At 35.1% G+C, this 15,252-nt stretch overlaps 1 protein-coding gene and 1 pseudogene across 4 annotated transcripts; both read right to left on the reverse strand.

Moving 5' to 3' along the window:
• Nucleotides 1–302: 302 nt before the first annotated feature.
• LOC107478438 (uncharacterized) lies at nucleotides 303–8,136 on the reverse strand. Of its 4 annotated transcripts, XM_052259300.1 has the most exons (7): nucleotides 7,268–8,136; nucleotides 2,174–2,254; nucleotides 1,760–1,902; nucleotides 1,572–1,639; nucleotides 1,306–1,378; nucleotides 908–970; nucleotides 303–541 (listed from the first exon to the last, which is right to left on the reverse strand). In XM_052259300.1, exons 3-7 carry the CDS (start codon nucleotides 1,822–1,824, stop codon nucleotides 394–396), a joined length of 417 nt encoding a protein of 138 aa, XP_052115260.1. In that variant the 5' UTR covers nucleotides 1,825–1,902; nucleotides 2,174–2,254; nucleotides 7,268–8,136; the 3' UTR covers nucleotides 303–393. The 4 variants fall into 4 exon arrangements, with proteins under 4 accessions (XP_052115260.1, XP_052115259.1, XP_015954069.1 ...); XM_052259299.1 differs by lacking the exon at nucleotides 2,174–2,254; XM_016098583.3 differs by lacking the exon at nucleotides 2,174–2,254 and having other exon boundaries at nucleotides 303–548.
• LOC107478483 (ethylene-responsive transcription factor ERF115-like) lies at nucleotides 3,258–4,829 on the reverse strand (annotated as a pseudogene).
• Nucleotides 8,137–15,252: the final 7,116 nt, after the last annotated feature.

A 15,252-nucleotide genomic window follows, 5' to 3' on the forward strand; every position in this document is an offset into this window, starting at 1 on the left:
ACAAAGTACTAAGCTATGTTTCATTTATTTTTACACTAATTTATCCTTCTATATATTACAATTCTATATTACTAATTTTCTTTACTTTATCGATTAATATAAATTATTCATAACCTATATATTTCCGTAAATAACGATGAAACCAGTCACATGACCCAGGAAACTTCGGTTTTAAACATTATGGTAGCCTTATGTATTGGAATTATTATTTGTGCAACAATGAAAAACTTATATTTAGCTTCTGCTAATGAGTAAAGGAAAATACATGTCAAAATATCAACAACAGTACATAACAAGGAGAAGAAAACAAATAAGAAGATTTCTTTATCAAACTTGTATGAGATAACGTTAACAACACCGAAATCTTATCTCACTAGGTAAGAACTGTATAAATTAAATTACATAAAACAATGGTACATCAACATCAATGGAACCCAAGCACCATGATCTAGCCCCCTCCTTCTGTCTTCTTCCACCGCGCTGAAGCCGGATTTTTGAAGTAGATCTCTTACCTTCCTTGCAAGTTGCGGAGCTCCTGGTGCTAAATACTTAATTTATATGCCAACAGAAGATTAAGATCAATTCATGGGCAACCGAGAACTATGGCCAAAAATTATTCTACTTTGTAGTATCTTTCAAAAGGAGCCAAAAACATAACATGGTTAAAATTAAGAACTAAGATTCCCCATCACAATAAGATACCAAATTTTCAATCATTTCTGAATTTGAGCCAAATACTTAATTTTCAAATTATTCCTCATATTTAAAGATGGCAAAGGCGAGTCTGGAAGACAGATCAAAGAGTCTTCATTTATTAGACTAATCTGACAATAGCAAGATCCACCAAAAAGCTAGAATTTATACAGGTTACTCAATCACAAAGCAATATACTTAAATGAATACATACCAATCCAAATTGTTCCTCCAGCAACAAGAAAAGTAGAGTTCATTAAACAATGTGAACTTGTACCTATAAATGAAAATTTAGTTATATTATCTAAACCAACAGAAGCTTCAAAAGTAAGAGTTGATCAAATGGAGAACAGTCTGATAAATATGGGGGAAAGATGATCTAGGAAAGATTGAGAGAAACCTTTCTTAATTAAAATAAATAACAAAAATTTACAGACAGAAGAGCTAGTCATGAACTAGCAAAGAAAAAAAAAAGAAAAGTTCTGTTTTATGTTTTTTGCACATACTGCAGAGGCTCTAAGCTAATATAAACCTGGCAATTATCCATAACAAACAAATACACAAGCTGATGCTTAAAAATTAAAATGTCTTCATGCTTAAACAGAGAATTACCATGCTGGTAGTAACTCATCCTGAAGAATAGGATTTTGCCATTTCTCAATGTCTTCTTCCCATCGTTTGTATTCTGTTTGGAATTTAAAATATAACAAGATTTGTAAATATTACTGACAGAATCTAAAACCACTTAAAAACATTACTTTAGAAGCATTCATATCTTTTATCCCTTTTACGATGTGTGAAGATCATAACATATAATACTAATGCAGATAAACCATAGTAAGGAAGAATATCAACTTCAATCCAATCAGACAACATACGAGTTAATGCATCATGGGCCAACTCCTTTGCAGCTCCCTCAGAAGTCCCATAAAATTTTGTGTATCTCCTGCAGAGTAAAAGAATTGAAATTATTCAAACAAAAGCGCACCACAAAAAAAAAATGGTCGGCATATTACGTCTTGCTAGACATTTACTATATACAATATTCTTACATAATTTTGATTACCTATGAAAAGTGCTGCCTTTTGAGAACTTTACTTTTGGAGATGACCATGCAAGATTAAATGCCATAGTGCATTTTCCATGGGGTTCCACTAGATTTCCCTCCAAACAAAATCACTAGAATCTTGTCTCATTTTCTATTTTTTCCTATAGAGATTTACAGAAAGATTACAGAACAAACCCATAGCAATTTTCAACAAAGATTTTGAATATAAGGACTTGTTAAGATTCTTAGACGTGTTAAATCAGCTCAAATCCTATCCTACTCTAGCAGTATTCTACTAATTCAATATACAAACAACAAACACAATCTGTTTACACAGCAAAGGGAAAAGCTGTGATCCTATCAAATTAATTCATGCAATTTAATTAAGTCCTAACCAATCAAAAAGTGAACCACAATGAGGAAGAAACTTACAGCATAATCCGTTGAAATGAAGAGTTCAACACTGAGAGATTTTAAAATCTGTAGTTCTGTACCTTTTCATCTTTCCTAAAACTTGGTTATGCAATGGTTCAAAATTAGAGCACATCCGAAACTAAGGGTTCGGTTTGAAGAAAACAAAAGAAAATTCGGAAGTTGTTTAACAGAACACAACAGAACAAAATAGAAGAAAGTCAGATGCGACGGCAGAAAAAATCTCAGGAGAAAACTCAGAATTCTATTTCGTAAGGAGATTTATTCAGTCTCGTTGATGCTTTCCAAGAACTCTAATCTCTCTCAATTTCTCGTCGCAGCAGACCTTTCTTCTCTAAATGCCTTTGAATAGTGGTGTGCATGGACCGAGTGAAACCGGGTTTGATGTGACCCAGACCCGGCCCGAAATATATACCGGGCCTATTTATTAGACCCAAACCCGGTCCTAGACCCGATGAAATCTATACACTTTCGGGCCACGATTATATCGGGTAAAAACTGGGTGAAAATCGGGCCATTAACATTACAACATTGATATCTTCTTATAAGCTAGCATGTGAAAATATTCAAATTTTCAAGACTCCAACTATTATTTGACATGGTAAATTCACTTAGAAAAACAAGAACCAACTCTTCTTTAAAATTAAAGCATAATCATAATCAATACTAATATTGTATAATTAACACCAAATATTTAAATCAATACAAAAAACACAATATTATGCATTAGTCTAAAATCTTATGCATTTTAAACATAAAACATTAATTTATAATCTTATAATAACTAATAACACAAAATATTAAGGTTTACAATACTTAAATTCCACATAAGAATAGCCATCATCCATCACTAATAACACAAAATATTAACTGTATATGATGACCGGGCCACTGGGCCAATTTCGGGTGACCCGAGCCATGACCCGGACCCGACTCGACATAATGACCGGGTCTATTTTTGAGACACTTACCCGACCCTAAACCCGATGAAATCACACCAAATTAAGCCCTAAAGTGCTCGGGGCCGGGCCGGATCTTCGGGCCGGGTCGGGCCATGCACACCCCTACCTTTGAATCTGGAAATGAAAGAGAAAGGGGACAAAGTTAAAAACCAATAATTTGAGGGGGTCAAAATCTAATTAGTAAATTTTCCAAAAAAAAAAAGGTACATTTTATAATTATTTTTATGAAAGTTAATGATAAACCTACAAGAATGTGGGAGTAAGGAATCCATGGCCTGATTTTTATTATTGACAAAATGATTCTCGAAAGATTTTAAAATTTGACAAAAATGACCAACCGTCAATTGAATTACCTGGAGTTAAGATTTTAAGGTGACGTATCAATTAACAATTATAATAATTACAAAATTTACTCACTTTTAATTTTTATAATTTTAAAAACATTTTTTTTATTTTAGAAACACCCCCAATTTCAATTTTTTGAAAACCCTAATTCATTTTTTCTGAAATTCTCATCTCTTCCCCTTCCTCATCATCATCCACCAATTTTCTTCTTCTTTTCCAATTAAATCCTCTTCATTTTTATTGGTTGTTGCATATACCTTCCTCTTTCTTCTCACTCTTCTAACCAAAGATGTTTCTCTGATACTCAACCCCCTTTTTCATTTTTTTTCTCATATACAATTAACTCCTCCAAAAGCTTCTCCACCTCGTAGCTCTTCTTCTCCTCTTAATGTTGTTGATCACCACTTGACCCACCTGCCACCTCCAATACCAAACTAGAACCAGACCCATACTCAGAATTATCATCAACACAACTCACAAATGGGTTTGCGTTAATGGCACCACCAACACCAATAACTCCTCCATGATTTAGATCGTAACCAAACTCCAAATTGAGGTTCAAAGTCCTTGTCTGGTTGTTCATGTTGTTGTTGTTGGCATCACAATATTGATACAGAGGAAGATGATTACTCGATCTTCGAATGGGAGGAGGAGGAAAGTTTGGAATAATGTTGCGAGATTGTTGAATGGAGTGTTCGTCATCCTCGTTGGAGAAGTTCACTTTAGCTTTCTTTCTGCAAATCTTACAAGCTTCTCTGTAATAGGTCATGGCGGTTTCTTTGGTAGTGTTGAAGGTTCCAAGCCAAATGCGAACACCTTTCCTTGGATCGCGAATCTCTACCGCCCATTTCTCCTCTTCACACGCCTTCCCAATCGCAAACTAAACCATTGTCTCAAAAACACAGGATCTTCCATGCTAGTCTCCACAGCAGCTCTCACCCCCTCTGCCGCTACCACCACCACCACAACTACAACTACAACCAGAGCCTCGTTAACCACTACCTGATTCCCAAAAATGGCATCGTTGAGAGGAAAAAGAAGAAAAGAAGGAGATTAGAATTTTAGAAAATGATGATGATTTAGAAAAAGAGATGAGTTATAGGAAAAAAAAGAGGATTAGGATTTTTAAAAAAATTGAAATTGGAGTTTTTTTAATTATAAAAATTAAAAGTGGGTAAATATGATAATTGTTAACTGACACGTCACTCCTAAACCTTAACTTCAGGTAAAACAATTAGTAGTTGGTAATTTTTGTCAAATTTTAAAATTTTTCAGGGATCATTTTGTCAATAACAAAGATCAGGTACCATTTTGTCAGCGTCAGAATCTTTCGGGTGATCAGATACCATTTTGTCAGCGTCAGAATCTTTCGGGTAAAGATTTAATATTTACCTCATATGAATATAATAATTTAGAGTACATTCTTGTTGTTACCACGATTAAATTCGTTCTTGAAGTCTTAATGGCTCTGAAATTGTTTGGATCAAACCCTACAGTATGAGCGGCTTTTTGAACCGGGTTTGATCTGAGCCGCACACTACGGAGCTTTCCGATCTTGTCTCTTCCTATCTGTCTCTAGTGGCCACGAGTGTTGCCAATATTGCCTTACATGTGTTCCGATCTTGTCTCTTCCTATCTGTCTCTAGTGGCCACGAGTGTTGCCAATATTGCCTTACATGTTGTGCCTAACATGACTACGCCACCGTAAAAAAGAAATTCTTTTGGTAACCTGGGCTCTTGACCGAGCCAATCAATGATAGTGCTCTCGAGCTCGGTTGCCGCTAGAGAAGAGAGCGTTGAATCCAACGACGTTAAATCTAGTGCTGAGCATCTCGTCCATAAAGCCAGCTTCAACGACGTTAAATCTAGTGCTGAGCATCTCGTCTATAAAGCCAGTAGTGCTACCACTTGATGGGAATAATGTAAAGAATTAAGGACTCCGCCGGTGTCATTTCGGGGATTATATATTGTTTCATGCCATGAAGGATGATTTCAATGGACTCGGCGCCAACAGGAACATGAGATGGAAGCTGTTTTCCAAGATATTTGGGTTTAACTTGACTTAGAACAGGATAATTTCTAATGTTATCATCAAGGGTGGGCATGGTTTGGATTTTTAAAAATCCAAACTGCATCCACTTTAGAACTAGTTTTGTGGTTCATGAAACCAAACTGGATCCGAATTAAAAAGGGAAATCGATTCTAAACCGGTTTGAAAAAATAAGAACTGATTTCAAATCAATTTTAATATTCAAATCCGATTTTATATACAAACCGATTTTAAATCCGGTTTTTTTAATATCCAAATTTAAAATTCGATTCTTTTTTTATGGAAATCCTGTTTCAGAACCAGATTTTTTTACCTCAAAACCAGATTTTTTAACCAAAAATCCAATTTTTAAAAATTCAATTTCCAAACCAGATTTTTTAACCAAAATATATTTTTGTCATTTTAAGACAAATCTTTGAATGAAAGTATAAAACCAAATGTGAATAGTGGTAAAAAAAATTAACAAATAAAATTATTTTAAAAATTACAGAACAAAATGAGGAAACACCCAAAATTGAAGTGATCTGTGATCCAACAATAACAAGTAGCCAAAATAAAGAAACACCCAAAATAAATGACCTGAACTTTTTGCTACGCCTACATGAAGCTGCAGAACAAAAGCTGCAGAAGCATAACTCTGAAGAGGAGTTGAATTTTAACAGGGTTGAAGTTTAAAAGTTAAATCATACTCTATTATCTACCACAATGATGCAATAAGCCAACACTTAGATAAACAGATTGGGTGTTAATATTGCAATTCACATCAAAAACAGATTCAGTGTCAATATCCTAACTCACAACTAACTTCATTATAGTATAATTTGCAAATACTAGCTCACTTTCTCATGACATTATCTTTAATAAATTCAAAATAAATTCACCCAACAACATATTTGGAACCAAAATTATTATGATGAATGAACAGGAACCACAACCATGCAATAAGCCAACACTAGAAAACAGATTGGGTGTTAATATTGCAATTCACATCAAAAACAGATTCAGTATCAATATCCTAACTCACAACTAACTTCATTATATTATAATTTGCAAATACTAGCTCACTTTCTCATGACATTATCTTGAATAAATTCAAAATAAATTCACCCAACAACATATTTATAACCAAAATTAGCATGATGAATGAACAGGAACAACAGTTAGTCAAACTAAGGGAACACCAAAAGTATTTCTAGCACCCTGATCTTCTGTATTCTTAAATGAAATGCAAGGGTTTAAATGAGTGTTCATAGATATGATAAAATGGTCCAAATGATCATAAAAGTTTACAATATAATATCAATCAATGTTAACAGCAGATAAGAGAAAATTCTTCTATTTCTTGCACCATTCCTACCTCAATATTCAACACACACACATGAAATCACTCATGTCAAATTGCCATCAATAACAGAACAAACTACCAAAGCATTCATCATGAAACGCAAAAAACTTAACAGCAAGTAAGATTCTCAATAGCAGGCCAATAACACCATACACAAATAATATGAATGAATGTTCATCAAATAACCAATCGAAAATTAGTGTTTCCTTCTTCAGAAAGAAACTTAATTGAGCTGAAAGAAGAAGGCTTTTTGCCAATTATGTAGAAAATACTAACACCGTTTAATCTTTAGCAATTAGCACAATGAAATGAGTACAGAGTAACAGCTGAATCAGTGACGAGATGCTGAAGAACTGAATCGAGTAACAGTCTAACAGAGACGTGCACTATACCTGAACGCCGGAAGGGATGGAGCTGGAGGCGAGCAGCGCTAAAATCGACGGCGACGAGAGGTAGAAGACGACGACAAGGCGATGGCAGAGCTCGCAGCCGCAGAGTGGCGGACAGAGGAACTCGCAGCTTCAAGCTCCGAGAGAGGAAGGGGACGCACCGTGGGAGATGAGGAAGGGGACGCACCGTCGCAGCTTCAAGCTTCCTGCTCCGGTGCCGGATGCGGCAGAAACAACAAACGCCGGCAGCGGAGACGCACGTTGAAGAAGGAAGAGGGCGAGATCAAGAAGGAATAGAGCGAGACCAGAGTCTCAAATCTGAAATTAGGGTTTTTTTTTTTTTTAATTTTGGATTTTAATTTGTATCTGGATCCGGATCCAGATTTAAAATTGTTTAAATGGTTTGGATTAAAAAACCAAACTATAACGACAATTGTTTGTTTTTTTCTCTGATCTCTCAGTCTGCAATCCAAGCTACCCCAGGACTGAACCTCCATCATGAGAGGTGCTACGTTGGCGGTGGACATTCACGATCACATGAACCTCATAGAGAGGAGCATGGGTTTAGGAATGCGAAGAAGGTGAGAAAAGGTGAAGGTGGACAGAGCTTTTCGGGAGAGGTTTCACTCGTTCCTAGAGAAGAAGAATGGATGATCGAAGGGGAAGAGAGAAGCCAGCAAGGAGGTCAAGCTAAGAAGTTATTTTGTTATGCCGGAAAAGGAGGAAAGACACCGGTCAGGGTGGAGGAAGGGAATGAGCTCTCGCTGTCTGAAGATGAGGAAGTCGAAATAGAAGTAATGGAGGAACAGAGACAAACCAACGGAGAAGAAGCAAGGCCCAGAGATTCGGGTAGAGGAAAACTTGTTTAAATGCAAAATAGAAACGAGGTTGCCTAGTCATATCTGCAGCGTGACAACTTATACTAATTCAGCATTTAATTCACTAATTCAGTATTAAAAGGATTCAGGGATTAATATAGTATCTCGAATTAAATTTTGAAAATTAATATAAATAATTTTAAATTTAAAAAACTAAAATAATAAAAATTATAAATTAAAAGATTATTTTAAAATTTAATCTATAGATTTTAGATTGCATTTTATTATATTTTTTAGATCATTAAAAGCAATTACTCTGCCAATGACTTAAAAGTTGATGATCTGCTATAAATCGTGAAGGCATTAAATATAAATCTAATTAAATATTATTACTTTTCTACACTGATTTTTTTGAATTCACAAAAATATCTCTAATAATAAATTTACAAAAATACCTTTAATAACAAATATATTTAATTAAAATCAACATTATCATAATTAAATTTATTAAAAATATCCTTAATAACAAACATCACAATGAAATTAACATAAAATACTTATCTAATTTCTAAAAATCACATAATTCATAATTCGTCTCATAATTGAATTTATACAAAAACAAATCTCAACATTTTTAAATACATGTACTAAAAGTTTAAAAACGACAATCTAATACAATCCATAAAAATTCAAAAATAACAAGATTTAAATCAATTTTTTTAGAAATAACAAAAAAATTTTCAGTTGAAGTTGAAACTGTTAGGATTTGGTTGAATTAGTCCCACATTACATAGGATAGCAAATGGAGTGGGTGGCCTAGGCTATAAATATGAGGCTAAGTTCTCCATATTTTTTGCACCAGTCGGAAACACTTAAAGCTTGTATCTGACTTTTCTTTTCCTCTATACTCTTTGATTAGAGAGTGTTGTGAGGTGTAGTTAAATATTTGCTTTGAGAGAGTGTGGGTGTACTGGGTGCCGGTGTTAGAGAGAAAGAAGTCTATGTGTTGTAACAATTTCACATAGTGATATTCTCTGGTTGTCATTTGACAACGGCCGTGGTTTTTTTTCTCCGGTAATTGGAGTTTCTACATTAAATTCTTGTGTTGTGATTGTGTTTATTTTATTTCTCTGTGAAAGGTATTTTCTCAAGGGGGAATGGTGTATTATTCCCAACAAGTGGTATCAAAGTTTCGGTTCGGTGGGATTTATTCTTAGTATGCTCTGTGGTTGCAGCCTAGTCTGACCTTCCACATCAGAAAAGAATTTTGTCCTGTAACTTGAGGTTGATCTTTGGTTGCTGTTATTGTTGCTGGAAGGCAGTGTGACACTGTGAGAATGCAATTTGGAAAGGTTCTGGCTAAAGAAAGACTTGGTATTTAAGTGTGTCCATTGTGACCCACCTCTCTTTCCTGGGGACCCTTCCTAGTGCACGGTCTACAGTTGAGTTATACTATTCCAGTATACGGTTGCAACAATGTCAGGATATTCAAGTGCTGTGAAGCTTGAAATAGAGGAATTTGATGGAAGAATCAATTTTGGCTTGTGGCAAATACAAGTCAAGGATGTGTTGATACAATCAGGTTTGCACAAGGCGTTGAAGGAGAGGATCTCTGATATGAAAGATGATGTTCTCTAGAAGACAAGAAGTATCCTCATGGTATTGCCGCACTGCCATGGATAAGGATAAGTTGTGGCAATTGGGTCCACAATTGCACATGGGCATTGGTTGGTGTTGAGATGCAAGGTGTGTGGCGGAGTTATGTCGATGGCTGAAGAACTTCCAGGAAAAACCAATTTGGAAGTTGCACCATGAATTTTCAGCAAGGTTTCGATCTATACCAAGGCGAAATGCTTGGAGTGGTCTAATTCCAAGTGAGTATACTTTCATGGAGGAGTATGATAGTTCTCTGAACTATGATTGTCGGTATAGACAATGGCAGCAAAGAATTGACTATGGAAGCTGAAGATGTGTGACTATTTCAATCAAGGTGGAGATTGTTAGGATTTGGTTGAATTAGTCCCACATTGCTTAGGATAGCAAATAGAGTGGGTGGCCTAGGCTATAAATATGAGGCTAAGTTCTCCATATTTTTTGCATCAATCGGAAACACATAAAGCTTGTATCTGACTTTTCTTTTTCTCTATACTCATTGATTAGAGAGTGTTGTGAAGTGTAGTTAAATAATTACTTTGAGAGAGTGTGGGTGTACTGGGGTGCCGATGTTAGAGAGAAAGAAGTCTATGTGTTGTAATAATTTTCACATAGTGATATTCTCTGGTTGTCATTTGGCAACGGCCGTGGTTTTTTTTTTCTGGTAATTGGAGTTTCCACGTTAAATTCTTGTGTTGTGATTGTGTTTATTTTATTTCTCTGTGAAAGGTATTTTCTCAAGGGAGAATGGTGTATTATTCCCAACAGAAACATCATGTCAATTAGATTATTGTCCCTTACCATGATAAGGACAACCTTTATTTTATCTTTAATGCCCAAATAAGGAACATTCCTCAACAGTACCATTAGCTTCATTCTGTGCTCAGTTCCTTCTTTCTCATGCTTAAAACAAGAAACCATATCAATTAGAACAGTTGTGTGTTCTTGATAAGCATCTTTCATTTTTCTACTTAATTCTAATACTATGTCAAGCATTTCCTCACTTTTGCTCTCTCTCTCTCTCTCTCTATCTTTTTATTCCTTTCTCTAGTAGACGAAGCACTAGGAGCAGCAGAAATACTAGGAGTAGCAGGAACACCAGGAGTTGGAGGCTCCTAAAATACAATAAACAATTCAATAAAAGACTATCTATTTATGTACACAACAATATGGTCAACAATAAATGAATTTATGTACATGAACTAGAGTCAATTTCTTACGTGCTTGAGAATCAATTTCATATTAAATTTTAGTCTTTTCCAAATTTACTTGAATGTTTTTGTTCACTTGCTGATCACTCAAGGTTTGCTTTGCACTCAACCTTCATAGTAGCAACTGCTTGAATTACATTTTCTGCATTGTCTTCTTGAGCCCAATCCCTACCAAATGCTATTCCCAACTCTTCAAAATGTGGAAATGATTTATTGTAGAGGCCATTAGCATTAGGATAGAACTGAAATTAAAAGAAAAATAGATAAGCAATAAATATTAAAAAGTTAAGATAAATAAACTTGTATTAAGAAAGTTGTTTAGAATTTACACACTTCAATTCATTGAAAATTTGTCACGCCACCACAATCATTTTATCTTTGTCGTTCCAACCAAATCCACTCCCAGCCGTGCGCATCATCTCAACTATTGCAAAATATTATCTCTTTAGCAATTTCACCCTTGATTTAAAGTGTGGATTAGTCTAAACATAACATAACAATTTAGAGTTATTACTACTAAGACAAATATGGAAACTTTCTCCGCATCTGCGACTCTTTCTCCCTTTGCCAAAACTATCAATTATCAAGTGAAGTGATGTAATGAGTAATGCAAATTCATAAATACAAAAGGGATAATTTTTTTCATTTTGAACTAGATCCAACAGATTGCTTCAATGTGACCAACAATGAGGTATGGTATAATATGGTAACTTAAATTTCAAAATGTATAGCAAAATTTAGAATAATTAGGTGAAATTTGTAACACTCTACCACACAGAATTTTATGCTTAAGTCGTAAAACATAAGTGATGAGACATTACGACCTCTAAAATAAAAGACATACGTATATACATATGAAGGAAAATCATATGGAGGAGTCTTGAAGAAAAGTTTAAGCAAAAGTTGCAAAGTGAAAAAAGCGCATCGCTCGAGTAAATGGTTACTTGGATAAGAAGAAAAGTAAAGATATATATACATAAAGAGTACAACATCAAAAATACAGTATATCAAGCTCCAAAACATCCCAAAATACACAAAGTAAGCTCCTATTTCTCCACAAGAGCCTCTGGGAGGATCAAACGTAAAACATATATGGAGAAGAGTCTATATATATACACATAACATAATAACAAAATAAACAGCAATCCCAACTTCACTTGCAGTAGGAAACTCCAGATGCCTAGCGAGATACCTCTCGACTTGTATCTGAAAACAATAATATAGGTATGGAATGAGAACCGAGAGTTCTCAGCATGGTAAATGTGCCAACATACATAATATATAAGATTTCGAAAAAGCCAGAGACAATCCTAGAACTCTGGTACTCATAATTTAAACTTAAAGAATAAATTAAACCAGATATTAGGTAAACTATCTAAGGTTCTCAAGTCCTGAATCTAACCCTAACTCAACACTTCACCTTTGCCTCCTCCAACCCTTCGAAACACTGGTGGATCTACCATCGTCACTCATCCGCCAGACAAGGAATCTCTCAGTTGCATAGACATACAATACAAACAAAGAAAATACACATCCTAAAAATATAATTATAGTCTAATATAAATCTTAAAATATCTTTGAAATTTAAAACATTACATAAAATATCATCAACCAAATACATATGATCTTATCAAAATCCAAACTCAAGTTAAATATTAATAAAAGCATATCCAAATATTAAATCCCAATATCATGGTTTATCAATCATCAAAATCCGCAAGAACTTGTTGCAAATCTGCTTCGGTGGGATGATCTTCACTTTCATTCCCACCCTGTTGAGCAGAAGAATCAAGAGATGCAGCATAAAGACCACTACTACCCTATGGTTTTCCATTCACCATTTGTAGAGCAACATATTTTCAAGCTAAATCTGTTTTTCCCCTAAGGTTAGAAGAACCTTGTGACTGACTATCGTTAGCACTACGGGAATTAGGATTAGCAGCATCATTCAGAATAGGAGTATCGACAGGCATGTTATTATTCACAGAAGCATTGTTATCAACAGTTGCTTCTTGATTAATACTATTTTCCATAACTGAAATTAATATAACAGATATGAAATTAAAAGCAGCCACAAGCCCACAACACAACACAATGAACATTAACAATTTTGCCTACAGTAATTCTGCCTACAGCGTTCAGCCAGTCAACAATATTGCAAAATCGAGTAAGTTTCCAGCATTAACAAATTGCAAATTGGAATACAATTGAACAGAGAAAGTTCACAAATTAACAATTTAGAATACAATTGAACAGAAGAAGTTCACAAATTGAACAACAATTGAACAGATTTCAGATTATTTATTTCTTATACAATTGAACAGAGGAAGTTCACAAATTGAATACAATGGAATAACAACAGTTTTCAGATTATTTATTTCTTATACTAACCAACAATTGAACAGAGGAAGTTCACAGAGGAAATTCACAGAGGAAGTTCACAAAAATTGAACAGAAATCGAAGTTCACAGAAATTGAACAAAAATCTAAGTTCATAGAGGAAGTTCACAGAGTATCAACTTCATGTTTCTTATACTAAAGAAGATGAGCAGAGGCGAAGAACAAAGAAGATGAGCAGAGGACGAGTCACTCACCTGGGGTCGATGGAAGGCTACTAGTGTTAACTGTTGAGGACCGCGTGACGATGAAGACGATGAGATGGTGTTGAGGACCGCACGAAGATGTAAGGCTACTGCTTGCTGGTGTTGAGAAGATGAAGACGATGGAGATGGAGGGCTACTGGGCAGGGAACCAGGCGACGATGGAGGGTTACTGGGGCTGAGGACCAGGCGACGGCGGTGGCACTGACGACCTGAGACCGCGGCGACGATGAAGGGCGATTGGCGGCTAGGGTTCAGACTTCAGAGGGCGGCTAGGGTTCACTCACTGTGAGATGAATCAGGAATGAATGGGGGTCGGGGGAAGAAGGGGGGTAGGGTGCTCCACGAGCGGGTCGGGTTGGGTTACAGTTTTTATTTTTTTAAAAAACAATCAAAACGGCGTCGTTTAGTAGAACCGGCCGGTCACCGGTCCGCCCCAACCGGCCAATTTTTGGCCGGTTCACCAGTTCTTCTGAGTGCGGTTTTTAGAGGAGGACCGGACCGTTTGCATTCCCGGTTTGCGGTTAAACCAGTCGAACAAGCCGGTCCGGTCTGGTTTTCAGAACCTTGCTGATGAGTCTTATCTGTCGGTTATATAGCCAAGCCCCGACATGTCCGGTAGCTAACCCTGGACAGTCCCTTTGTGTGCGCATCTCTAAGAGTCTTTGCATATAATTCTCAATCATTTAATTTTTATCTCATTGGGGAAATTTTCGGGGAGTTAAAGTACCCGGCTACATCTTATGACTTAGGATCAACAGAGTATCGAGTCTCAACCTGGAGTGAGTGGTGACTAACCACTGCATCTGCTCGGAAAAACTCGTATCTCAGATAAAGAAGAAGTGCGTAAGCCAAATAATCATTCAAATTTATTTATTCATTGTTCATTCATATATAACATTTTCGCACTCCCCCAAATAATCCACATTAACTCATTCATTAATAATATTTCATCAATATTTTATCATTCTCAATTAATCAACATCATTTTAGTTCTCATTCATATCATAATCAATACGTCGACCTTTTTTCAGTTAGAACTCCATCTTCCATAACCTTTTTGTTTATGGGGTTGCAAAATGCTGTAAACAAATTTGTATTCCTGGAATTGCTGCTGAACTGATTTTTTTTATTGTTCTTCAATTGATGTTTTTGATTTTTCTTTGTGAAATTTTTTGTTTTATTGTTTAACTGATCAAATTGTATAATAGAAACACATTCATTGCGAGAATCATGAACTGGAAAGAATGTGGTTTTGGTTTTTAGATCGGTGGTAGTAGTGTCTAAAACAACAATAGAAGAATAAGGAGTGACCGTGAAAGACACAGACAAATCTTTTTACAAAAGTTGACATGATTGAGGATATCTTAAGACAAAAAAATTAAAAAATTTTTAATTTATAATTATTTAGTTAATTATAAAAAATAATTTAATTATTAATTAAAAAAACATGTCATATCATCAAAATTTAGTAGTTATTTCAACATTTTTTTTTATCAAAAATGTGCTTTGACGAGTTTAAAAATACACTTATCAATTTTTAAAGTCTTTTAAAAATTAATTTACCAATAATAAAAATCAAATTCTATTTCATCAACATCTGAATATTTATAATATCGAATTGGAATTTACCACTTTTCTTGGTCTGTTAGTTTATAGTTATCATTATCTCTAATGAGTATGGGATGTGACTTGTCAAATTTCAT

The sequence above is a fragment of the Arachis duranensis genome, chromosome 3 (genome assembly GCF_000817695.3).
Source record: "Arachis duranensis cultivar V14167 chromosome 3, aradu.V14167.gnm2.J7QH, whole genome shotgun sequence".
NCBI lineage: Eukaryota > Viridiplantae > Streptophyta > Magnoliopsida > Fabales > Fabaceae > Arachis > Arachis duranensis.

Coding starts and splice junctions, on each gene's coding strand:
- LOC107478438 (XM_052259299.1), bottom strand. CDS start 1,824: ATGGCATTTAATCTTGCATGGTCATCTCCAAAAGTAAAGTTCTCAAAA. Junction 971..1,305: donor GATGAGTTACTACCAGCATG/GTAATTCTCTGT, acceptor TTTCATTTATAG/GTACAAGTTCACATTGTTTA. Junction 542..907: donor TGGAGGAACAATTTGGATTG/GTATGTATTCAT, acceptor TTAAGTATTTAG/CACCAGGAGCTCCGCAACTT.